We start from the raw sequence: 26659 nt of genomic DNA on the forward strand, positions 1-26659 counted from the left end.
AAAATTTTGCACAACCTAACCTATTTCATAACTTGACATATTAATTCATAAAAATATCTAAATACGATAAAAGCACTGATATGTATATTAAAATCATAGACTAGAATTTACATATCAGTAAATAATATGCAATGTAAAAATGAGAGATGATTATCCACCTCTGACGATAATTCAAAGCGCAACTATACATTCGTGTAGTCCATGATTTTAATAACGACACGCCATCTAGAAATGTTTGTATGCACAGTAATTTTATCATTGCAAGTGTTGGTTGAACGACAGTGGTGTTAAGTAATTGTAAATATGTCATTAACGGAGGTTATATGTCATACGTAGCCTCAGATAACACTACATAACTTTGAAACTGTTTCATCCTATTGTATAATTAAACAATGTCGATAGTTGTCTGTCGATTCTGATTATTTCCTTATACCATGATGGGAATATTGTATGAGAAAAGGCCACTAAAACGGCCTAAATTAGGGCCGCCGGACGTCTATCCTCAAGAACCTAAACAGAAAGAAGATGAACTTACGTCCACAAATGTCAAACTGGGCTTTGCCACAATGCCCCAGATGTCAGAGGAATTTGGGACAGCAAGACATTGTAATGTCACTGCTGCCAAAGTTGGAGCATATTTCAATGCAATTTTGGCTAAGAAAGAAGAGCTCTCTACGATGCCAGACACTGCAAGGAAACGACAACAAATCAATCCAAAAGATAATTTTTGGCCAGTAACTGCTAGAACAAAAAATGGCATTGAGGCCTGGTTCAAAGATTTGTCTGGATGTAAACCATTGATAGCTCTTGCTAAGAAAGCTCCTAACTTCAATAAGAAAGAAGAAATATTCATGATGCTTTGTGAGTATCAAGTACCAATGCTTAGAGCAGCTTGGTTCATTAAACTTAGCTCTGCTTATACAGTAGCAGTTTCAGAAGCCAAAATAAAAAAGAGGCAGTTGCCTGACCCAACTACAGGTAAATAAAGACCTTCTTCAATATTAATGAAATCAAAATATTTAATTAAAATATTTATCCTTTGTTTCTTCATTTAGAATGGACAGGAACACTTATTAAATTCTTGAAGGATCAGCTTTCAAAACTACAGGAATATTATTATATAAATAATAATACAACAAATAGTACTAGTAGTAATGGTATTGCAAATAATTCTTGTAGTGGAAACAATACTGGAAATAACAATAATAATAACAACAATAACAATAATGTCAGTAATAATGTTAATAATAATAATAATGGAGTATCTAATAATCAGCCAGCTACACCAAATTCAAGTAACCAAGTAGCAACTGGAAATACTATGAACGAGGAACATAAATTAGCATTAAAACAATGGCATTATTGCATACAATTGGCAAAGTATATGTTTGAAGAAGGTTTATTAGATAGACAAGAATTATTACAATGGATTTTAGAATTATTAGATAAAATTAAATCTTCCCCTTCAGAAAATGGTATTTTGAAACTTTTGTTGCCATTGGCATTGCAGTATTTAGAGGAATTCGTGCAATCTGAATTATTAGCCAGACGTCTGGCATATTTGTGTTGCCGCAAATTGGCACATATGTGTAGTAACGTAGAAACCAATGGCAATCCACAAAGTCCGTCCATAAATAAAAGTGATGTTAACAGTGGGAAAGACACTGCCATTGCTAATCAAGTTCAAAATCCATTAACTGCTGCCTTTAATGACTATTTGTCTTGTCCACATCACAGGGATGTGGTTTATAGTTTGTCAACAATAATACAGGTAAGATAGCATGTTATGTATTATTTAACATGTTCCATGGCCAATAGTGAACTAAAAAAAATAATATTATTCTAAATCGCTAATAGGATGTTGGTGTTCTTTTTCTTACTTGAAGAATATAACAAAGAGTGGTTTTGTTCTATCAAATGTTCACCTAACATGGAACATGCTGATCTAAAAATAATTAAAAAATAATATAAAAAAATATATTATAAATTTATATGATAAAATAATATAAAAGAATATAAACTTATTTTTCTATCAGGTTATAACACTAGAATGCCCTACTGCATTAGTGTGGAATAGCGTTGGCGAAGGAAAAGCTCCATCTGTATTAAATGGTTCTCCTTTAGATTATTTACCATGTCCCCCTACAGCTTTACCATGTCCACCTGTGAGTGCAACTAATCCTACAATAAAACAACTGAAAATTGCTCAAAAAAATATTCGAGCAAGATCTCAAGCTGCTGAAGGAAAATGGTCATGTGATAAGTGGCAGCAAAGCAGTGCTGGAATAACAACAACTAAAGTACTGGCAGCCTTAGATGCTTTAGATCGGCATAGTTTTGATAGAATGGATTCTACTAATTCGTTAGATACTTTGTATGCTAAAATATTTACATCACCTCCAAAAGATAATACCAATGAACGAGATACAAAAACGGAATATAATCCGCAACAAGATTCTGCTGTAGTTGAAATTCTATGTGAATGGGCAGTGAGCGCTGAAAGGTGGGGAGAGCATAGAGCAATGGCAGTTGCAAAGCTGCTGGAAAAACGGCAAAGTGAAGTTACTGGAGAAACGAACGATAACGATGATAAAGACAGTATCTGTAGTAATGGAAATCCACCTGTGCTCCCAATTTTTCAATCATTACTTATGAAATTCTTGGACATGGATGCCCCGGTACTAGATAATACAACAACTCAGTCAAAAGTTCAGTTCACGAATTTGGTTCACTTATTTTCAGAATTAATTAGACATGATGTATTTTCACATGACGCATACATGTGTACACTCATCTCAAGAGGAGATCTCATACAAGGTAGGATAAGCTTTTTACAAATTTTTCTACCATCTATTACCGTAGATACATATTTTACTATTTTATTTTATTTAGGCCCTGTGGCTAGCAAACCTGGAACTCCGAGTAATCGAGAACAAATAGACGAAGACAGCTTGTTTACTGGGATAGATTTAAAACCAACAAAATTAGAAGTACCAGATCACGGACGAACGATGGATTATGATGATAGTAAAATTGACGATGATTTAGATAAATTATTACAACACATCAAAGAGGATCAACAAAATAGCATGGATGCACCTGACAGTCCTAAAGAAGATGCATTAGCTGGGCATGGAACTCAAGAAGGATTAGATTCAAAAATACCATCGAGTCACAGTAGACATTTATTATATACAACGCATTTCCCTTTACCACAAGTAAATTAATATTTGACTGAAACAATTTTATACAAAATTTAACATGTACTCTGTCATCTTTAAAGTGCTGTTGACATTAATTTTATAATAATATGTTTGTAGGATGAGACATGCAGTCAACATGACTGTAATCAACGACATGTATTACTGTATGGAGTAGGTCGCGTTAGAGACGACGCTAGACATATTGTTAAAAAAATGACGAAAGAAGTATGTAAATTATTCGGAAAAAAATTTAGCATTGACGTTGCAGAAGGTGGTAAAGTAAAGAAACATTCCCGAAGTGAATTCAACTTTGAAGCGATTACGCTAAAGTTTCAGAATCTCAGCTATTTCGATCAACACGTAGTGACGTGGCAATGCGCGACACAAGTTATAGAAATGTTGAATACATTTGCATTGGCTGGTTCGTCTTATTTGCCAGTCCAAGAACATGTAGCATTTCTATTTGATTTAATGGAATTAGCGTTAAATATATATGGCCTGATAGATGTTTGCATTCAAATACTAAAGGAATTACCAGAAGTTGAAACACAATTGGGAATTAGAAACAGTCAGCTTGTTAGAAGCTATACTACAAGTTTAAGTTTATATGTTGTAGGAGTATTAAGAAGATATCATTGTTGTTTGTTATGTAAGTATTATTCATAACAAAATTCATTATTTTATAGAGTACTCAAATAATAGGAATGATAATTATATCTATCTTGGTTATTTTAGTATCTCCGGAACAAACAACAGCGGTATTCGATTTACTTTGTAAAGTTGTAAAGCATGTATCCAATCCTAGTGACTGTAGTTCTGCTGAACGATGTGTATTAGCGCATCTTTACGATTTATACTCGTCTTGTTCATTGCTGAAAACGAAACCACATGGAGTTGAAGCATTTAGCAATGCTTATCCTAAAATCCGAACGGCTCTTTACAGCACGTTACAACCAACAACATCGAGTCATGTGTATAATTCACAATTTATGGTAGACGTTTTTACCAGTCCAAGACGCGGTGGAAAAATCGAACCACAATGGGCTAGACAGTTAAACGAGACACCGGCTAATCGTTACAGTTTTGTTTGCAACGCAATAGTTGCAGTTTGCAGTGAAACGGATAATGATAAATTAAATGACATTGCGATAACATGCGCGGAATTAACAGCTTGTTGCAATGCACTTAACGCCGAATGGCTCGGAGTCCTTATGGCACTTTGTTGTTCTTCAAATAGCTCCGCTTTTTATATTGACGTGTTAAATCAGGTTGATGTACAAGACCTAAGTATACATAACTCTCTGGCTGTATTCACGTCAATTTTAATTGGTAAATTTTTTAAATGATTTTAATGCATTATGTTATTTTAAAAAGTTGGTAGAGTACTAAAATAATATTTTCTATTTATAGCAAGACACTGCTTCTCATTGGAGGATTTTGTCGTGCATATAGCATTACCATCCTTAGTTAAAGCTTGTAATGAAGGTCGTGGAGACGCAGATATGGAAGCTGAAGCTGGAGCACGTTTAACGTGCCATTTGCTTCTACGGCTTTTCAAGACTGTCGAATGTCCCCAACCAGCGCTTTATTCCGTAAGCACAAGTCCTCACCCTCTACCGAATGGAAATTCCAGGGGTTACAGTATAAAATTAAGTTGTGATAGACACTTGCTGGCAGCTGCTCACAATAACATCAGGGTCGGTCCGGTTTTAGCTGTACTGAAAGCTATCTTAGTTGTCGCCGATGCAACTGCTGGTAAACAACCTCCAAAGAAACCAGATGTGCCGATAAATCATTCAAATAAAGCAGGAGGACCAGCTAGTGTTGGTGTTGGTGTTGGGGTAACTACAGGTGGACCAAGTGAATTGTCTATCAGTCATATCCTAGGTACCAGTGATATTCTAGGAGGTGGCGATGACTTGGGACTTGATCTAGCAATATCTTCATCTAGCAGCAGCGCTGGAATGACTACGGAAAATGTGAAAGGATTGTCAGACTTTGCACAACATGTCCTCAGACAAATCTGCAGCCAAGAGTGGGTTTTAGAAAGATGTTTACAAAACCCAGAAGAACTTTGTCATCCGGATATGTTACTCGATAACATGCTGACACCGCGTCAAGCTCAACGGTTACTTCATATGATCTGCTATCCGGAGACTTCTACAGACGCATTTATCGACCAGAAGACTCACATAACAAACATTTTGGAAAATCTGGAGCAATGGAGTTTAAGAATGTCGTGGCTTGATCTGCAACTCATGTACAAACAATTTCCTCCAGGATCGAGCGATCTTTCACAGTGGTTGGACACCGTTGCCAAAGCTGCAATCGATGTATTTCAATTGAATACTATGTCAAGTAAGCCAGACAAACGGTCTGGTTCGATATGGTTAGTTGCACCGCTTGTTTCAAAATTACCAAGCGCAGTGCAAGGTCGAGTCTTAAAAGTAGCGGGCCAGGTATTAGAATCCGGTAATTGGTCAAAAACAGCGACAGGTCGTGAGAGAAGTAGATCGAAATCGCCATCTTTGTTTAATCATCAACCGTTTCTCTCGTTAGTACTCACTTGCCTCAAAGGTCAGGACGATCAAAGAGAGGGCCTTCTGATGTCTCTGCATTCGCAGTTATCGCAGTTCTTGAACATTAGCAAAGAGGAGAAAAATTTTGTTACCGAAGATCCTAAGACGAGAGAGGTGTTACAAGATGCATTGCAATTGAGATTTAGTCTCGTCGGTGGAGTCTTTGATACCATACAAAGAAATACGACTGCTACCACAGACTGGGCTATCTTATTGGTTCAGCTGGTTAGCTATGGTGTTATAGATTTAAATAATAATTCTGGATTGTTTACTACTGTCATAGATATGTTAGCAACCCTAATACATTCTACTCTAGTTTCCGATTCGCAGTCCGAGAAGGATGAAAATAAAAAACATTATCAAAACTTAATGAAAAAGTTGAAAAAGGAACTCGGCGATAGAAATTCTCCCAGTATTCGATATGTCAGACAATTGTTACCACTGCCAAAATTAACGATGGAAGTAATTACGTGTGAGCCAGTTGGATGTTTGACAGACACAAAAGGAAATAAAATAGCTGGTTTTGATAGTATTGATAAAAAACAAGTAAGTTGAAGTACTTTATATTTGTACTATATAATACTACACTCTAATAACAAGCAAAAGAAAATGATATAAAAATATATGCATATTAAATTAGGGTTTACAAGTATGTGATTCCCAAAGGGTATCTGCATGGGAAGTATTAGAAGGTCATAAAAATCCAGCACCAATTTCTTGGGCCTGGTTTAGAGCAGTTCGATTGGAACGTAAACCTCTTACGTACCAAAATGCTCATAAGCTTTTACGATATCATACACATAGTCAAATTAGACCTCCTAGCCATTACTTGGAGCCACCACCATTACCTCCGGAAGATTTAGAACCAGATAAAAAGGAATCAGAACCTGGCAAAGCTGATACACCAATGAGTATCGATTCTCCTGGAAGAGTAACAGGTAGTGTTGGCAGTAGTGGAGTTGGTAATGCTATTACCAATGGCAAAGGGAAAGCTATGAAGACACGAAAGCATAGAAAGAATAGAGGAGCTGCTACACCTACTACACCTGTTTCACAACAAATCCAGGTTCTTTTTTTTCCATTTGATTTTTTAAAATATTTGCTTTTCAATTTTTGATATATTTTATGTGTTAAATAGCAACCACCAAATCAACTACAACAAATGTCATTTGGAAATCAGCAAATACCCGTTAGTCAACAACCTGGAATGTTTACTGGTCAACCGCCGCAACATCAACAACCTTGGTACACCAATCAGCAAACTCACGCACCAGCTCAGCCATATGGATATGGACAACAATTACCACCAACTCCAGTTGGACCAAGATATGACAGACCAGGCATGAACAATCAATCAAAACAGGCGCTTTCTCACATGTTACGTTTACGGTTACCATCCAATCAATTAATAAGCTCTCAGCAACAAGCAAATGCCGCACCTGTCGCTGGGCCAGGAGCGTTCCAAGGAATGCAGAGACAACAATTCATCAGACAACAATTGAGAGCTCAACATGGAGCTCCAAATATCAATCCACAACAAGGAATGTTTGCTTCGCAACAGCAGCAACAACAACCGCAACAACAAGGAATTTACACTGGAATGCAACAGGGTAATTATATATTACAATTTATTATTTTATGTATAATAATTACTTTGGTAGTATAATATATAAAGATATTATAATTATATTTTTTAACAGGAATGAATCAAAATTATGCAGGATATGGGGGTCAACAAATGATGCCACAACAACAACAACAGCAGCAGCAACAACAGCAAGCGCCTCAACAAGCGCAGCAACAACAACAGTTGTTACAGCAGCAGCAGCAGCAACAAGGTTTAATGAATCAACAACAGAACATGATGTTTTCTAATCAACAGCAAATGATGGGACCTCAAAGGGCGCAAGAGTATATACCACAACAACGTATGCAACCTGGAGCTACGAGGCCACCGTACCTTCAGGTACCATTTAAAAGAAAAGTAGATAAAATGAATCTAATAAAAAAAGTATTTACTATGAAGAATCGAAAATTATTGTTGATATTCTTCAGGCTCCAAATGTTACAATGAATACAATGGGTCCAATGGGAGGTGGAGTTCAAAGTCAACCAGCACCACCATATCGGCAAACCAGTGGAAAACCTGGTACGGTTGGTGTAACGGGAGTAGGCACTACTAACGTCGGCTTACAACAAAATCAACAATTCCAACAGGTAAGGTTTACTGTGCTGTAAAAAGTTGTCCATATATCTGTATGTATAATCGTTTACATTATTAGCAACAGGCGATAAACCAACAACGTATGAGACAACAAATGCTTGCGATGCAGCAACAACAACAACAGGCACAGCAGCAACAGCAAGCACAGCAACAACAACAACAACAAGGTAATGCCGGTGGACAGCAGCCAACTCCACAATTAGTAACGCATTTACAACGGCACTTGAGTCAACCACCGCAACACTATCAGCATCAACCGCCGCCTTATTAGTAATTTAATCTGTATATAATTAATGAATATGTTGTATAATTAACATAAACTGTGTAGACTGGGTCAGAAGAATTACATAACTTAATTTGCAGTGTGAATGTATAAAGCGTGCCATTGCAGAGGCAATAAACAGAAAGAATTTCACAAAAATCTTAAAAGCTATTTCTTTCGTTTTTACTTCTTTTTAACGTTAATATTGTGTATAATGTATGAAAAATAAGCAATTATAATTGTTTAAAAATGTTGTGTAATTTCTGTACTCTTAAACCAAATAAATTAAAATATAAATTTTCTTTTTGTAAGGCTAATAATAAATTAGATATAAATTATGTAAAACTAATGGTAATCTTAGCTACACGAAATACATATATATATATGTTTAAGGGATACATAATTTATTTATAGATAACAGACAAACAATAGACAGCAAATAAACAATAGATTGAATAAAATTTAAATACTCGCTGGTAATATTAAAAAATTATTATATCAAGTATAATATCGTAAATATAAAAAAGGAAAACAATTTCTAAAAAAAAGAAACCTTTCATAATAAAAAATTTACCTTATAATTGAGTTACTATAAATCAAATAAAAATTGTACACATACACATATAAATTTTCTTATCATATTTGTCACGAAATAAAAATTCTAAAATATAAAAATTGTTCATTTTATAACAATATTGTAAACGTATATTTTTATATGTATTTTGAAATTACAAATATGTACGAAAATACAACTAATCTTATTTGTCATTTACCAAAATTGGTTAGGTCACCGTCATATAAAGTACTACAAATCGTTAAATCGTTTACATGACCGTGGGTTAGGTTACGGGGTTACGTATTGAATGTAATAAGTGTTTTAGTGTGATTTTATTTATAATTTTATATTTGCCTTAGTAACTAGTTATCTAATCTCGAAGGGAAAGAAATTACATCAAAAATCAAAATAGATATATAACAAAATATAATTTATACATATGACAAGAATAGAAAAGAAATGTACAACAATGAGTAATACAGAAGAACTTATGACTGATATTTATAACACTTTAGTACAAATAAGATATCCAAAAATTACAACAGCTTTAGCAAACAATATAGAAGTAACAATTCTTAATGGAGAGAATCGACTTTCATTATTATCTTGGCTTTTGGCTGAAAAGTTTCCCTTGATAGCTTCCAAATTACAAAAGTTAAAAGGCGCTGCTTTAGAAGGTTTTATAACTAAAGAACATTAGAAGTTTGTAATTAAATAATATTTAATATATTCAATATAAAGGCATTATCTTTTTTTTGCAGAAGAGTTACTAAGATCTTATTCCGAAATTGGAATTTGTACTGACAAAAAATTATTTCTGGTTCGTGTCTTACATAATTTCTTTTTGTACTATTGGCAACAGAAAAATTTAAATTATTTTTTTGCAGGGAAATTGCCTGTTAAAAGAACAACTTCCAACTTTAAGATTATTATTGGACTTTATGAAATGTTTATTCCTTAAGTCTTTTGATACTGAATATGATGAAAAAGAATCCACTGATGATATATTAAACGTATGTAAATAAATACATCCAAAACATGCATGTATATAATTTGTATATTTACAGATGTATTTTATATTAGGTCTATATCAATGAAGATTCAAATACGTTTACATGTAATGTTGAACCAAAGTTAAATTATTCTGAATCTATGCAGTATTTTGAAAATTTGCAAAAGTATCTAAATGAACATCAAGAATTATCATCAACTTTTGAATTTAAAAAAGAAGAACATGTAGTGGAACAGGTTTCAAAAGTAATTTCATTAAAAAATTTATATAAAGTGATCTGTAACTATTGCTACAACTGCAAAAAGAATGATTCCTTATCAAAAAGTATCATTTTGAATGTGAGCTAGACATGAAAAAACTGTCTTAATTTTTCAGTTCATTTGTCATATAGAATCATTCCTTTGTTGGTGTAGTAGATGTTTTATAATACTCTATGTCTTTTGTCTTGAAATAATATATAAAATTATATGAAATACAGGATGAAAAAAAGAAAACTAATGAAAATGATCGAGATTCGTTATTTAATGAGGAAAAAAAGAATTTTATAGAAGCATATTCATCCATTGATTCATGGTCACCATTTAACGCAAAAAGTATGAAGAATAAATCATACTCCATGGACGCTGATATTAACGACATATATTCAAAATTTTCTTCTTTAACACAGGTTTTGTACTTTTATAGACCTTCTTATATTTAATACAATTAATATCAATTTATACAAATGCTATTTAATATTTAGTTTCTACAAGCAAAGGAAGAAATATTGAATGCCAATATACCAAAAGAAATAGGGAAATTAAATACTCCATTGAATGAAACTGTTGAAAATATCGTTATACATACTGAAGAAGCTAAGAATGGATATGTGGATACTTATTGATTTGTAATATTAATTTTCTTTTAAGTGGTTTTTAAAATATCAATCTTTAAATTTATATTTTTGTACTCTTATAAAAATAAAAGCACTTATGGGTATTAAAAAGATACTAATTTAATTAAAAATGTTTTATAGGTTTATTAGAAATACATGATAGTGACTTTACGATCTAGGTCGTTCTTTCTTTTCTTTGTAGAGTGCAAGTAGCGAAACATTGGCAACTTTCACTACTTTAAATCGAACTCCTGGAATGTCACCTACGGCATGACCTTTACGACCAAAACCTGCGACCAAAACTTCGTCGTTTTCCTCGATATTGTTCAAACAACCATCCCTAGGTACAAAAGCAGTAATTTTCTTGCCGTTTTTGATAAGTTGTACTCTCACACATTTACGAATAGCAGAGTTTGGCTGTTTGGCTTCTACACCACTAAAAACATACAAACACTTAATTAAAATTTGATGCAGAAATTCATTTTAATTCAAAGAGATTACTATAAATATGATATAGTAAGAGATTTAATAATGTAAATATACATACACTTTTTCTAAAACAATACCCTTAGCATGAGAAGCACCACCGAATGGATTGGCCTTCCATCTCGTTCCCAAGTGAGCTTTCTTGTAGTCTTTATCATTCCATCGTTGATCCCGTCTGTGGTTTACATGCTTACGTGCGGTACGAAGACCACGAGGTTTACCTGTACCAAAACGTTAGATCATTAATACATTTCATTTTCATTTTGTTATTTCAGAATTTTCTATTAAATATTTAACGAAATTATAATTGAAAAAAATTGAACAATCGATGAGAACAACACATATTTAATAATATAAGCTTTACATTTTTAAAAACGATATAATTTTAACATCGATTGCTTACCCATCTTGCTCGTTGCTCTATACAACCGGAAGAGCTCTATCTTCCATTAACGGAAATGCATATGAACTTCAATTTTACCGTCACATTTAAATCAAAAATACGTTTGTTGCAATGAATGTAGCAATAGATCAATAAATATAAATGTTAAAAAGTAAGACTATTTTTTAGTATTTTATAAAAATCTTATAAGTATGTTAGGAACGAGCGGACTTATCTAAATATTTCTTTTAATTATTATAATACGAAAAATACATTTTACACGTAATCTGAAAAAAATATACGATAAATATATATGCCTGAAGTACTTTTCTAATTTTTAAAGTTAATAATGTATATTTTCTCTCTTATATATATGTACATTGCAGTTGTCACATGAAATTATGAAATTTAATAAAATGCGTATAAAAATTAGAAGTATGAGCACTTCTAATTGCATCATAATAGGGTTTGTCATTTTTGGAGGATTTGTGAACATACATACAAAATAAGATTGGGAAAAATGCATAAGACATTATATTTTATTATAAAATCAAGTAAAAGATTTTATTTTAATATCTAATAAGCATATTTGCAGCTAAATTTATTTACATTATATATTTACAATTATGTGACAAAATAAGATTTGTGCACTTAATTAAATAAGATAATATAATTGAATATTAGAACATAAGGTATTTTATTCAGTTAAGGTAAGATATTGAACTAAGCAATCAATAAAAAAAGTAATAAATAAATAAGAAAATAAATAAAACTTGAGTGTCAGAATGTAAAATCCAGTTGCCTCTTTGTAAAATGTTCTTAATATGAAACATGTCGTACACACAAATTGCACTTCCAGAAAATTGAGCTTTGCATTATTGATGATGGTGATATTCATTCCACTAGTCTGTTTGAAAAAAGAAGAGATTTAATAATATATAATTGTATGGATGAAATTACAAAAATATAATTTATATATACCTTGGTTTCTTTAGAAATTCATCGTCCTCTGCTTTTTCATCTTCTTTTGACTGATCCATAAATAATGTACGATTCAACTAAAGATAATAATGATAGATTTATGAAATAATTTTAAATGATTATTATTATTAGAAAGAATAACAAGCTTACATTTTTTTTATCTCTATTTTGACATTGGTCTTCCACACATTTACAATTACTGCCACATATAATTTTGTTTTTACGACAACGACAAATTCGTGTAGCACAACTCGTTTTACAATTACATTTTGCATCGCCATCTGATGTCCGTTTCAATGAATTACGGTCAAGTGATGAAGATTTTGTTGTATCCTGAAAATAAAAATTATATTATTTAGAATTAATAATATAAAGAATATTGTTTTAAATATCAAAGGTAATAAATTCTTAATTTCAATGAATTACCAAAAGACTCCGTATACGATTATAAAGTGGTGTTCGTGTCCAATCTGGATCTTTTTCAACATCATCTTCAATGGTACTATCATCTGTTTCGGAATGAATATCTTCAACCTGTACGTCTTTAATAGCTTTGGGTTTCACATTTTCCTTGTTCTGAATTTTACGTGGGAGCTGAAAAATTTACAAAACAATTTATAATATTTTAGTGGAGAATTAATTTTATCAATAATGAAATTAAGAGCGTATATTAACTGTGTGTTCTAGTTCTTCGCATTTTTGTTTGTAAAATTCCAATTTTTCTTTTAGTTTACTGTTATCCTCACTTTCGTATTCTTTAATATTATGTGTATCATTTAATGCAAGTTGTTTTGACATACGCCTTTCTTTCTCTTTGACCCGGTATTCATTCAACCGTGCTTGCAACAGTTCATACTTTCCCTAAAATTACGTTTATTGTTAGAAACATAATAATTTTAAATTAGATTGTTGATATTGAACTTAAAAGAGTCTTGTTTAATTTATGTAAACTTTTAAATAGTCTATAATTTTCAAATATACAAACCTGAAGCTCATTGTATTCGTATTCCTTTACACATTGCTTTCTTCTACTCTCTGTAACATGTTTAAATAATAGTTCAAGAGCAATTTTTGCTCCTTCCATTGTATGTACTTTTTGCCATCTTGTATGTGCTCTACTTTCTAAATAAATACACATGTATACAATTAATAGTTGAACAAGGGAACTTACTACATTAACACGTATATCGTACATTTAGCGAATGGAACATTTACCTTGATCAGATTCAACTATTTTTTGCTGGAGATCGGTAATTTGCGTATTACGTAAATCTAGAAATTCAGTAAGTTCAGCAATTTTGGTCCCATTTACATCATCATCGTTTTGAAATTTTTCTAACATGCACGCCAATGATGCTCTATCTTGCATTAATTTTTCGAGAGAATATTCTGCATCAATGGTGCTCACCGATATTTCTATTTCCTGAGTTAACCAATTTTGAATTTTATCAGTATTAGTATTCATCTTTTCTTTTCTCACTCTTTTTTGCAAATCTAAAGCTTCCTAAAAATAAAGTAAAAGACAAAATTATTGTTCAATTAAAGCATTACAAACAAAAATCTTAATTCATTACCTTCAGTCTTTTATTAACAGCAAAAGCTTCTTCCATCTTTCTTTTGAAAACAGTTTCTTGTTTACTATGCCACAATTTTAAACGTGTCACTTCGTTCATTTGCTTTCTATTTTGATTTTTTAAACGGTTCAGTTCTTTTTCCTTTGATTCCTTCCATTTTGTAAATCTATCAGATTCATTGCGCATTTGTCTAATTAATTTTATTCTTGTTTGCTTTAACACGTGCATTTCGTTTGATAAATTTCTTATTTGTTGATCTTGCTTTTCTTTCGTTTTAACTATCCTATCTTGCTCTGATATCTTTCGCCTTAATTCTGTTATTTTTTTCTCTAATTCCTGTACCTTTTTACGTCTATTTTCTGCCAATCTGTAAAACAAACAAACTAAGTTAAAAAACTTGAAGAAATAACACTAAGTTAATGATTGCTGTAAATGAAGAAAATTAAAAAAATAATAATTTTTGTATTTAATTAAACTTCTTACTTTGACTTAGCATTATTTGCTTGTACGTTCTGTAGAGCTTGCAGAAGTTCTTCCTTTTCTATCTGAAGTGTTTTTATCTCTTGCTCCATTTCCTGTATTTCTTTGGAATAATCAATTGTTAGAGATGAGCTTTTTAAAAGCTGATGTATAAGACTCTCCTTAATAGCAAGTTCTTTGTTGATATTTTGAACTTCGTCATTCCTTTTAGCTTGGAGCAAAGTATGTTCTTCCTGTTTTTCATGAAAATCATCTAAACTATCTGGGGAACATACTTCATCCATACACATCTGTTCTGGGTCGTCTTCAGAGTTTATTGTAAATGTGTTTGCATTATCAGACGATATTTTTATGAGTTCTTCGGATGTTTTCTTCTGATCGTTTTGAATATCTATTTATCATAAATAAGGAAATATTTTCAGAAACTGTATATCAATAACTATTCCTTACGTTACTTACCAAGAATTTTTAAATACAAAGCTTCCAGTCTTGAACGATGTTCATTATGTTTATTAGGATCTTTATCAAAATCATCTAAAAGTTTTTTAGATTCTTCTAATATCTTTATCATGTCAGTCTGAATTTTTTCTCTAGCTTGCTCAGCTAATTCTGCCCTTTCATACATAACTACAGCCTCAACTAAATTACTATTTAACTTTTCCGTTAAATCCCTTATTTTTTTTTGTAAACATTGGTTTTTTGTGTGGAGTTCCTGATGTTCCAATGGACATGAGACCTTAATTTCATTGTCTACCAAAGCAAGTTTTAATTCTTGTACTAGTTTATTTAGACGATTTATTTCTGCAATTTGTGGATCTTGATTAACTACAGGTTTATTTTTTATTTTACATGCTCTGTCTGCATATCTTAATGTGCTTAGAGTTTCATCCAAGTTATAATCTGAAAGTATTTTATATAAAAGATAAGTTATTTTGAACATTAGTATTAAATACAAATATCTTAAATTTTATGACAATAATAACCTGCAGGACTAACGCATGCTATCATTAATGTTATGGAATTTCCACCAAGAGAATCTTGCAATAATCTTGTGAGTTTACTGTCTCTATAACCAACATATGCTGCAGGGCCACCCTCTCCTAATTGAGATATAACATTACCCAATGCTAACAAACCTCTATTTATATTAACTCCTTCTTTAAATCTTTCACCAGTTGCTTGTGTCTTTTTACTACGTTCAGATCCAGCTAAATCTACCAAATGAAACTTTGCAGTTGTTGCTGTATTGCTAGATTATATTAAAGTAGAAAAGAACAAAATATTTAAATATATTATAAATAAATCTTATTTTGTAATTTCTAGATATATTGCTTACAGGTCATTTTTTTTATGTTGATATACACATAAAGTGTATATTGCATGGCTTCTGCTACTTTGTGCGTTCATTGCAGTAGCACCTGTAGCACGTCCTAAAGATCCTTGTGTCAAGCAGTTTAATGCTTCTGTTGCAGTTTTAACTTCTTTTGCTACAAGTCCAGCAATCTTTATATTTTTACCATCATCTCTGATTTCAACAATAGACTGATTTCTTTGTTTATCAGTTAATAAATCATATAACTGTTCTTGATAAAGTTCCATAAACGAAACTGTAACTTTAAAACTCCAATCTTCCTTTGATGAAATTATATCAAATATATCATTCACCGATCTGGGTATAATGCCCATGTCTTCTTCTTCAATGTAATTTGTACCCATTGAATGAGTTTTACCACTTCCTGTTTGACCATAAGCCAATATAGTGACATTATAGCCTGCAAAGAAGGTATATAAATATACTACTACATTAATTGCAAAAATAAAATACAATTACAGTATTTTGCAGAATTATGTTTTAATATAATTTTACCTTGAAAAATATTTTCTACCATATTTTTAACAGCTGTATTATAGAATTCCTCTTGAGTAACATTAGGAGAAAATACGTAATTAAATGTAAAAGCTTTGGCTGTATTACATACAACAATCTGAGGTTCACCAGGAACAACATCTAAGCATGTTTGACATCCTCTTTCATTTTCACTCTTTATTAATGGACGAATGCGAACAGCAACTTTAACTGCATCTTCAGTCATCTGCAATAAAATGTTTATCTTTTAATATATACGTTTGTTTTAGAAAACTTATTAACTTTGGTCATTCTATTGATGCATGATGTCCTCATGAATTTTGAGAAGACCTTTTTTAATTACTTTATTGTAATGTGTATATATTATATGTGTTTTAGATGCATATATGCTATTAGTTTTGTAAGTATAGGAAGTAGGAAAGACATATATGCAGTTCAACCAATACTATATGATAATGCTCATAGTATAGTGTAAACAAAGTTACATTTGTCTGAGATTGATCTAAAAGTCATTGAAAAATCCTTTTCTCTAGATCTAACGTTAAACATTAAAGCATATTTACGCTAGTATAAATAAATAAGATAATATACTAATTATACTAATTGTATAATACTATATATACTAATTGCATTGATAAGAAATAAATTTCACTGCTCGGAATATTTTAACTCTGGAAAATGCGTAATCCTGTTGAGACCTATGTTTCATAATTTTTGGAAGTCCACAATCCTATTAAAACCCACGTTTTGTAACTATTATTCTTTACTACCATATAAGCTTTACCAAAATATTCTAACAAATACTTATATCATTTCACTTAGAACATATTCATTTGTAACGATTACCTGATTTACCCCATAAATTTTAAACAAGACTTTGTTAAAGATAATCATAATTAATTACCTTTGAATCGTTCACCGTAAAGCAGTGATGTCTTTATATAAATTATACCTTATTATACAGTAGCAATAATAACAGAAATTATTTTTTAATCACGGTGGATCGGTGATAAATATGCTGAATCAGTTAATTTTAAACTTGAACACAGACTGCTTGAATCGAATCAACCGTTGACCGTTACTGATGGATTTGAAATTATGCGGTTTCGAATAAAGTATCCGATTCGCATGTAAGTTTCTTCGACTATAGTTTAATACTTCTAATTGGTCGACGAAATTTAGAAACCCTGTTAAAATTAAGTATGGATAGATTTTTATTAATATGATGAAAGTTAAATGAATGTGTGTCAAAAGCATAAATTAAGAACACAAAAATAATTTCTTTTTTCGTTAAAACGTATTTTCTTATCCTTAGCATACCTAATTCTCATGCATGGAAATGCATATTTGTGATACTGGCATTAAAGTTTTCAGTGTAAAATTTTCACGTATGTATTTAATAACATAATCATTACATGTTAAGCAATAAATAAAACGATTGCAGTTACCTGTAAGTATACTTTTATGCCGTTCTATAATTATGACATATATATACAATACATATATTACAATATATATATACCTGATATGTAATTAACATATGTGCCTACTTGACAAAATTACGGCAGATTACAAACTCATACGTCAACTACTATAATATTTGATTTGTGATAAACTCTCGTACAAATTAAAATAATTTATAGCTATATATTTACAGTATAAAGGGGTGCGACCTTAATCATACAATTGGAAAACGACTACATTCAAAAATTGCTGATTGTTTATTTTTAAACTTATGAGAAAACTTGACATAAGTGATTTTTATAAAAAGTGAATAAAAGTGTGAATTATTATAAGAATTAATGATAGGAGTGAATAATATCTGACTATAATATTATGTGACAAATTTTTTTTATAAAATCAATGTAGGGTTGACGATATTTTTCTACTGTTTTTGGATGGCCTACAATATGGCTCTTAGGTCATTTTTACATATAGGTAATAGTACATATAAATGGTAAGATAGTTTTTTATATCTCAAATTTTTATATTCATTAATAATTTCATATCACTTACTTATAGTTATATATTCTTTTTTCAGTGTTTTTACTACAATAAAGTTTAAACCTAAATTATATGTAGTTGAAGGATATAAACAAATTAGAAATTTTCATAAGTTCAGAGGTAAAACAAAACTATCACAATCATCAAATTCACTACCAGAAGAATTCCTTAAAAAGCAATCAGGATATTTTCCCAATTTATGGAAACCATTTACCTTTACTATCATAGTAAGCGATTGTTAAGATATTAAATTTTATTTCAATTTATACTAAGTTAATTTAAACATAATCCATTGTTTTAGTATTATAAGTTTTCTTGTGTTTAATTCAGTTTAGTGCAACAACATTTATTGCGGCTGCCATTTGGGAATATGAACGTGTCAGGGATAAAACCTATAGGATAATCAGAAGTTACAAACAATGGGGAATACATGTTTGTATATTGAGATTCATATATAGATTTATTAAAATATTTTATTGCTACATATTACTTTATTTAGCGAACAGGATGGAGACATACAATGGAGAATTGGTGGAAAAACTTATCAGAAGGAGAAAGAATATTTATTCCTATATGTTTCTTAAATGTGTTGGTATTTTTGTCATGGCATATACCAGCATTTCGATTGACAATGTATCGATATTTTTCATGCACTCCTACCACTAGTGAGTAATACATATCTTTAAAAATATTTATTATAATATGGGTATATATAAGAGTATTAAATTCTATACTATTAATCAAGGTAGATGTTGGCCAATGTTGTTTGTAACATTTTCGCATTGTTCCCTTCTTCATTTAATTGTCAACATGTATGTATTATATGGTTTCTCTAAAATTGCTGTGGCTCAACTGGGTAGAGAACAATTTTTGGCACTTTATTTAATTAGTGGAGTAGTATCTAGTTTTTCAAGTTATTTATATAAAGCTGTTGTTGGAATAAGAGATCCTTCCTTGGGAGCTGTGAGTATTGATTAAAATTTAATATAAATATGATTTTAAATGTAACAATATTCATACTAATAATTGCAACATAGTCAGGAGCAATAATGGGTATCTTTGGATTTGTATGTACTCAGTTTCCAAATGCATACCTATCTATTATTTTTCTTCCAATGTTCACATTTACAGCGAGTATGGTATGTATAATTTCATTTTAACTGCATAAAGTTTGAGTTTTATATGTGAATTAGTTTATATATCTTTTTACTAAAAATATCTATGTGATCAGGCCATGAAAGCTATAATGGGTTTGGATACTTTGGGATGCCTTATGCGTTGGCAACGTTTTGATCATGCAGCACATTTGGGTGGAGCATTATTTGGAATGTAAGCCCTTGTACAAAATTTATAAAAATTTATATATTTTCTTATATTCTTATATATTCTTTATTATAGATTTTGGCAAATGTGGGGTAGTGCCAATATATGGCAAAAACGTGAACCAGTATTAGTATTTTGGCATCAAGTCCGTGAACCACCTAGATCTAATTAATACCTCCTTGTTATAAAATTGATACTAATACATATTATATATTTGTAATATTATGAAAAATTTTGAAAGTTATAAGAAGTGGAATTATATAAGAAAGAAAATGTATTTATTTTGTTCTTTATAATTTATGATAAAATTATTAAAAATTTTATAGTAAGGAAGAAGATACACAATTTGGGGTACACGGGCTTGGAATGGTCTGGCAAAATTCAGGTGGAGCAGGTGAGATCTCGATACGTGTATTACTCAAGATTCCGAGAGTCATTTCGAATCGATTCGGTAATAATTAATCAGGAACGATACTATCCTTTCCTAATAAGTAAATCTTGGTTTCCTGAACAGATTGCATCTGAGTTCATGCTTACATACAGGGTGTTCCATTTAAGTAAGAACAGTGGGATACCTCATAAGGGATTGAAGTTATTAAAAAATGTTTTAACAAAAGTTTGTTTGGTTCGAAAGGGGACGTCATATGGTACAAATTATTTTTTTACGGGTCGAGTAGTGAGAAGATTTTAAGATCATCATTTTTCTAAATAGGGTCATATATTTTTTAATAGGGAATCACCTGATCTCACCTGAATTTTTTTGATTCGTACCAAAGCTTGGGTTCCCAAGTTTCGGAACGATTCCGCATACTACATACACAGAACAAAAATAAGTAATTGTTATATTTTGCATATGCATAATTTATATAATTAAATATTATATCTCTTTTGAGCTATTATTATTATTATTATTATCATTATTGTAACGTTTATTTTTATTTAAGAGTTATTTCTCAATGACAAAAATATAAAAAAAAAATAAGTACATATATTAAATTAAGATTTAAGATATTTTACATGATGTTTAATATGATCTTCTATGAATGTAGATATAAAAAAGTAACTATGATCATAGCTTTCTTGAAATCTAAGAACTAAAGATAATCCAGCATCTTTTGCAGCTGATAGTAAATTTTCTGGTAGCAATTGTCCATTTTTCAAGAACTTATCTTCTTTTCCCTAAAATTATACACTCATTTATTAAAAAACTTTATTTCATAATATAATATCATAGTATAATACCTGGTCAACCAAAATATCCAAAGGAGGTCCATTGTACTTTTTAGCTAGTTCTGTAGCATCCCATTCTCTCCATGCAGCGTTAGTTTCTGTCCCACCCAAATAACCGGAGAAAGCCTTTTTCCCCCATGGACATGAAATTGGATTACTTATAGGTGCAAAAGCAGATACTGTTTTGTATAAACCAGGATTTTTTAAAGCACATATTAAAGCTCCATGTCCACCCATACTATAGAATTTATAACAAAATTATATGCAGATTCTCATTATTAAAAACTAATGAATAGATCAACTTAGAAACTAAGTAGCCCAATTATTAAATAATCAATGGTTGTCCCACTGTTTACCTATGACCCATTATGGATTGTTTGTCCGGTAAAACAGGAAATTTTTCATTAATCAAAGCTGGTAGTTCCTTAGTAACATAGCTATACATTCTATAATGTTTTTTCCAAGGCTCCTTTAGTGCATCAACATAAAAACCAGCACCAGTTCCAAAATCCCAATCATCATCTTCTCCAGGTATATTAAGATTGCGAGGGCTAGTATCAGGTGCAACTAAGATTACTCCTTGTTCAGAAGCATATTTTTGTGCACCTGCTTTCTGAACAAAATTAGCTTCTGTACATGTCAAGCCAGATAACCAATAAATGACGGGTACAGGTCCTTCTTCCACTTGCGGTGGTAGGAAGATTCCAAAATTCATTTTACATCCTAATTCATAGCTGTGTTATAAAAAAATTGGTTAAACTCTACTCCAGGAGACCACAAATTATTGACTTTTTTTCTGCAATTTTGTAGTTTTCGACGTATAGAATAAGAAAACACAAGTTTTAAGGCGAGGAATCCACTATTTCAAAAGTTATGACTATGTGAAATTGAGCATTTTTAGAATATTTTACACGTTAAATAATCTTGCGTTTCAATAATTTCGATATAAAAAATATAATATTACACAGTACCTTTCGTGTGAATAGACTTTCTGCCATCCGCCGAAAACTTTGTTGCTAGAAACTTCGGTAATATCTGGCATCTGGAAACATTTTTCCATGTTAGAACTAATTAAATTTTTACATTTTAACTACTTTTATATATATTTCAATAATTTTGTTTGAACATCGTTACTTCATTCATTATTAGAGGGTTATGTAGGGTTAATAAAAAATTGAAATCATTCGGCACATTTAAAATCTTATGTTATTTGAAATAAAAAGGAAAAAAGAAAGGTTTATTTTATTAAATTAACTGTTTTTTTTATTCTTCCTTAATTTTGTAATATATTTAAAATATAAAGTAGGTATTATTGTGATTATCATACCTTTTATTATAATGCGAAAAATTACGTACAATATCTGTGATTTGCCACGGACTTTGAATAGTTATGAGTTATAAAACTCTTAATATAATAAAACTATCAGTTATACATAATCAACATGATGCATGCGTAATCAAATAAATTGATAACAGTTTTGGGAAACACTCGTATATGCTGAATCTATAGTATAAGTTATGTATGTTTCATTGTAATGAAAGAAAGTAATGTAACCTAAAAGTAATTAGCTGGTGTTTTAATATATATTAAATGGGTACCATATTTCTAAAAGTCCCGTTTTTGGCGATAAATCATTTTTCATTAACATTTTTAATTATCTTTTAAATATTGCTTAAAATTCTTATTTTACATGCTATTCCTGGTAAATATATATAATAAGAAATAAATTAATATACAATGTTTAAAAAATTATATTAAAAAGCTTTTTTCATTGATTGTACTTGCACGGAAGCTTCTACAGATAATTGTTTCTGCTTTATATTCCTCCTTGATGTACTTTGTATTGGAACAACTGAAATATAATAATTTTAGATGACTGATAAATTTTTATAATTTAAATTATTATATATGCTTTTATGGACATACTTTCGAATTGTGGTTCTATATTGATGACATTTCTACTACTTCCCTTAGATGATCCATAAACACTTTCTCTATTTGTACTTTTTGGTAAACATTCTGATAAGTTTGTATTACTATGAGAATGATTAGATCCCGGCAATTGGCCTAATAAATTTGTAGGTAACTGTATATTCTGTGATGCTAACAATTTTTTAATGTAAGGCTCAACTTCTATATGATGAACTGTAAATTCTGCAATATCTTGCAAAGCAATGGAATTTTGTTCTTGCAGTTCACGTAATTCTATCTCTTTCTATTGAATGTAAAGTAAGATAACTTTATATAATATATTTTATAGTTACTATAAAATACATTATGTAATTTACAAACCTGTTGTATGAGCACAGTTTTGTCTCCTGTACTTTCATACAATCGTTGAATACTTTTCTGGGCATTCTGTAAACTTTTATCAGCTCTTGATATTTTTTCTTTTTGTTCACGAATGTGATGTTTCAAGTCAGTTAAATATTGGTTTTTATTTTCTTTGCATTCTTGAGTTTCCTCTATATTTTCAAGAATTTTCACATAGTCATTTTGTATTTTCTATTAAAATCATTTTATTTTATGATTGGATATACTTCTTATTTCTTAAGATTATGTTCAACTAAGTATATTGTAGAATACCTGCATATTTTCAGTTAAACACTGTAATTCTTCCTTTTTTTGCTTCAAATGTTGTTCTGCATTCTGCAGTTCTTCATCCAATTTTTTATGTTCTTCTATCTCTGGTTTATTTTGATCATCTGTTGTTAAGGATACCTTATATTTGTCATTACAAACATTTATTACTCGTAATGTATTTTCCATGGCTTGTATTTCATCTTCAGTTTTTCTTATTGTTTCATCTAATTGATCACCCTGTTCTTGTAAAAGATATCTTTCTTGTGCACTTTGAATCTTCATATGAGTAGTACTCATTGGAGTTCCATCAGGATTAGTACCTAACAATGCTATGTAATTGTCATACCTTGCCTGTAATTGCTTTATTCGTGTTTTTCTCTCAGCAATAGCACTTCTTAATTCTGAACATTCACCATCTACAATTCTTTTTTGTACTATTAGAGATTCCTTCTGTACAACAATTTCTGCTTTTCGTTCCCGCATTGCCTAAATAATATTATCAAAATTTTATATGTTACTTTAATATTTTAAATTGCTAATTATTTAATATTTTTATTAATGTTAAAAGTATTATCCTATGAAAAACGTACTGCTTCTAATTCAAGTCTATATCTTTCCAAATCATAAACATTTTCTCCTATATTACACATCATTTTCTCCATTTGAGATACTCTAAGTCGTAGCATACTTTCTTCTACTTGTTTCTCCTCATAACAATTTTGAGCAGCTTTTAATTGTTTTTCTCCTGCATTCATTAGAAGAACAAGATCTTGTTTTTTATTTTGTAAATATTCTAATTCATTGTTATCTTGTGCTATACTATTTGAAATTTTCCTCATATTATCCTATACAATAAGCAAATATGTTCAGTGTATTATTTTGTAAATAAGTTATTTTGAAACAACTTACTTCTAAAGCGGCAATCTGTTTTTGCAATAACTTAGACACTTTCATTTTTTCATCTAAAGTATTTTGAAGATCTTCAATCTTTTTTTGTTTTTTCTCAACTTCAGACTTGTTATATTCAAGCCCTTTTAATCTGTTCAATTTCATCTCATATTTTCGCACTTCGAATTCTGCTTGGTAGGATACTTCCTTTTTATCCTCTAAAATATGTTCTTCTTTGGTATGTAATTTGTCTAAATATTCACATTTTTTAGATTCCTTTTCATATTCCATCTTTAAAACTTTATTCTCATTTTGTAAATCTTTTATTTGATTCATTACACGTAAATTTGCCATTTGTAATCGATTCATTTCTTTAGTTATTTTGAACTTTTTTTTCTCTTGCTCCTATATTGTTTCATAATATATTATTTTATTTTATATAACAACAATTATTTAGCAATAAATACCTCTATCATCTCTTCTAGTTCTTTTGCCTTTTCTTCAATGTCCACTTTTTGATTGGTAATGTCTTGCAATTTTGCAGTTAAATCTATTACTTGTTTATCTATTTTCTCTATTTTTGTATTTTTAATTTGAATTTGTGATTCCTTATGTTTTATGTCAGCTCTTACTTGCTGCACACGTTGTGTCAACTCTTTCACGATACCTTTTTGTATAACAAGCTAAAATTTTAAAATAGAGAAAGATTTTAAGGAGGAGGACTTTAGAAGTACTTTGACTTATATTCTTACTTGATTTTCGTATGAAGTAATCATTTCTTTCATGTTGCCCTGTTCTTCCTTCATTGTAGTAAGCTCCTTTTCTAATTTTTTAATTGAATCTTGAACTTGCTTATTATTCTCAATTTGCTCCATCAAGAATTTTTCTGATTCTTGAAGTACTTTTTTTTTATCTTGAGAAATTTCGTACAATGCTTCGGTTTCCTTGTTAAATAATTTATTATAATTTACTATATTACAATTAGTACACTTAAAATTTAATTGAAGCTAATAAGTATAATAAATAACAAGAAATATTTAAATTTTATTAAAACTATTGTTTAATATAAGAACATAATGAGATGTTTAGTTATACTTGAATGACTTTCTTGATATCATTATTTCTTTGTTGTAACATGATTACGCTTCCTTTCCATTGATTAAACATTTGCCGGTATTCTATCAATGCTTGATTATACAATGCAGATGTTCGATTAAGTATAATCTCCACTTCCCGCGCTTCATTAGTTGTTTTAATAATTGAATCACGATATGTTTGCAATTCTTTGCTAAGTTTCTGTCTTTTTAATTCCAGTTCCTAAATAACAGAAAAATCAAATAAATACAATGAAATCTTTGTATGTATATCACACTAGTGCTTCATTCTTAAATTTGTTTACTTTTCTTTTACCTTATATTCTTTTAAGTCTTCTTTCATATATTGTGCTATTAATTCATTATTATTTTCATTTTCATTTAATATCTCCTCCATTTCTCGTAGATTTTTTTCATCATATTTTAGTGTATTTTTCGATATTTCTATTTTCTTTATCATTTTTTGTAATTCTTTCTCAATGTTTGTTACCATCTCATTTACTTCTTGCCATTCTTTTTGAAAACGTCGCGCTTCTTGGCGAAGGCTCGATTCAGTGTTACAACTCAATCGGTAATGATGGTCTTCAGTTTTAAGTTGCGCCGAATGAGCGGTTAAAAGTTTTTGATTTATATTCTGCTCTGTCATTAAATTGTTAATATGCTTTTTCATCATCTTAATTCGTTCTTCCGTTGATTCGAGTTTCGTACTTAAATTTTCTTTTAGTTTCATTTTCCTTTCAATCTTTTAATAAAAAATTATGTATAAATATTATGAAAAATTAAACAAAGTAAATATAACATACGTAGAAAATAATAGATTAAGTAATATTTCAAGCTATTACTTATATTACTTATATATTTCTATAAATAAATAATAATACCAAACTAATTATTTATTATAATAAATATTTATTCATACTACTGTGCAAAAATTTACTGTGCCTAAAACTGAAGCGTGCAACAGAACAGACAAAAGAATTTATACATAATGTGCAAAACGCGAGTGAAATTAGTATAGCATAAATGATTGTATTACTTCTTCTTCTAATCGTTTAT

At 30.3% G+C, this 26659-nt stretch overlaps 6 protein-coding genes across 13 annotated transcripts; 3 read left to right on the plus strand and 3 right to left on the minus strand.

The window, feature by feature from the left end:
* Window positions 1-149: 149 nt before the first annotated feature.
* kto (mediator complex subunit kohtalo) lies at window positions 150-8660 on the plus strand. 5 transcript variants are annotated; one of them, XM_076621622.1, is made up of 12 exons: window positions 150-978; window positions 1056-1771; window positions 2037-2817; window positions 2893-3218; window positions 3321-3852; window positions 3939-4532; window positions 4614-6328; window positions 6423-6848; window positions 6921-7392; window positions 7483-7766; window positions 7838-7999; window positions 8071-8660. In XM_076621622.1, the coding sequence occupies exons 1-12, from the start codon at window positions 435-437 to the stop codon at window positions 8275-8277; spliced, it is 6759 nt and encodes a 2252-aa protein (XP_076477737.1). In that variant the 5' UTR covers window positions 150-434; the 3' UTR covers window positions 8278-8660. The 5 variants fall into 5 exon arrangements, with proteins under 5 accessions (XP_076477737.1, XP_033202273.1, XP_076477736.1 ...); XM_033346382.2 differs by having other exon boundaries at window positions 154-978; window positions 7483-7748; XM_076621621.1 differs by having other exon boundaries at window positions 156-978; window positions 8065-8660.
* A 275-nt stretch (window positions 8661-8935) lies between these two features.
* Window positions 8936-10978, plus strand: LOC117163552 (uncharacterized). Its single transcript, XM_033345921.2, has 6 exons — window positions 8936-9501; window positions 9586-9644; window positions 9712-9837; window positions 9908-10081; window positions 10315-10503; window positions 10579-10978. The coding sequence occupies exons 1-6, from the start codon at window positions 9264-9266 to the stop codon at window positions 10717-10719; spliced, it is 927 nt and encodes a 308-aa protein (XP_033201812.1). The 5' UTR covers window positions 8936-9263; the 3' UTR covers window positions 10720-10978.
* On the minus strand, window positions 10830-11696 carry RpS23 (ribosomal protein S23). The gene is made up of 3 exons (XM_033345922.2): window positions 11600-11696; window positions 11258-11417; window positions 10830-11146 (listed from the first exon to the last, which is right to left on the minus strand). The coding sequence occupies exons 1-3, from the start codon at window positions 11601-11603 to the stop codon at window positions 10879-10881; spliced, it is 432 nt and encodes a 143-aa protein (XP_033201813.1). The 5' UTR covers window positions 11604-11696; the 3' UTR covers window positions 10830-10878.
* A 453-nt stretch (window positions 11697-12149) lies between these two features.
* On the minus strand, window positions 12150-17791 carry Klp3A (kinesin-like protein 3A). The gene is made up of 14 exons (XM_033345651.2): window positions 17385-17791; window positions 16481-16706; window positions 15950-16385; window positions 15597-15862; window positions 15073-15513; window positions 14617-15004; window positions 14134-14500; window positions 13775-14063; window positions 13545-13681; window positions 13235-13420; window positions 12986-13153; window positions 12710-12892; window positions 12560-12636; window positions 12150-12485 (listed from the first exon to the last, which is right to left on the minus strand). Exons 2-14 carry the CDS (start codon window positions 16704-16706, stop codon window positions 12473-12475), a joined length of 3177 nt encoding a protein of 1058 aa, XP_033201542.1. The 5' UTR covers window positions 17385-17791; the 3' UTR covers window positions 12150-12472.
* Window positions 17792-17798: 7 nt separating this feature from the next.
* Window positions 17799-20721, plus strand: rho-7 (rhomboid family intramembrane serine protease rho-7). 3 transcript variants are annotated; one of them, XM_076621286.1, is made up of 9 exons: window positions 17799-17868; window positions 18350-18437; window positions 18522-18711; window positions 18815-18916; window positions 18984-19149; window positions 19230-19447; window positions 19522-19623; window positions 19716-19813; window positions 19883-20721. In XM_076621286.1, the coding sequence occupies exons 1-9, from the start codon at window positions 17814-17816 to the stop codon at window positions 19977-19979; spliced, it is 1116 nt and encodes a 371-aa protein (XP_076477401.1). In that variant the 5' UTR covers window positions 17799-17813; the 3' UTR covers window positions 19980-20721. The 3 variants fall into 3 exon arrangements, with proteins under 3 accessions (XP_076477401.1, XP_076477402.1, XP_033201551.1); XM_076621287.1 differs by having other exon boundaries at window positions 17816-17930; window positions 18138-18437; XM_033345660.2 differs by having other exon boundaries at window positions 17836-17930.
* LOC117163414 (S-formylglutathione hydrolase) lies at window positions 20685-26291 on the minus strand. 2 transcript variants are annotated; one of them, XM_033345664.2, is made up of 13 exons: window positions 25920-26291; window positions 25605-25826; window positions 25262-25453; window positions 24977-25192; window positions 24531-24914; window positions 24212-24466; window positions 23625-24107; window positions 23331-23543; window positions 23026-23253; window positions 22009-22079; window positions 21394-21771; window positions 21050-21275; window positions 20685-20986 (listed from the first exon to the last, which is right to left on the minus strand). In XM_033345664.2, the coding sequence occupies exons 1-13, from the start codon at window positions 26274-26276 to the stop codon at window positions 20804-20806; spliced, it is 3408 nt and encodes a 1135-aa protein (XP_033201555.2). In that variant the 5' UTR covers window positions 26277-26291; the 3' UTR covers window positions 20685-20803. The 2 variants fall into 2 exon arrangements, with proteins under 2 accessions (XP_033201555.2, XP_033201554.2); XM_033345663.2 differs by lacking the exons at window positions 23026-23253; window positions 23331-23543; window positions 23625-24107; ... (4 more) ...; window positions 25605-25826; window positions 25920-26291 and adding an exon at window positions 22365-22555.
* Window positions 26292-26659: the final 368 nt, after the last annotated feature.

This window comes from Bombus vancouverensis, chromosome 9, assembly GCF_051014615.1.
Source record: "Bombus vancouverensis nearcticus chromosome 9, iyBomVanc1_principal, whole genome shotgun sequence".
NCBI lineage: Eukaryota > Metazoa > Arthropoda > Insecta > Hymenoptera > Apidae > Bombus > Bombus vancouverensis.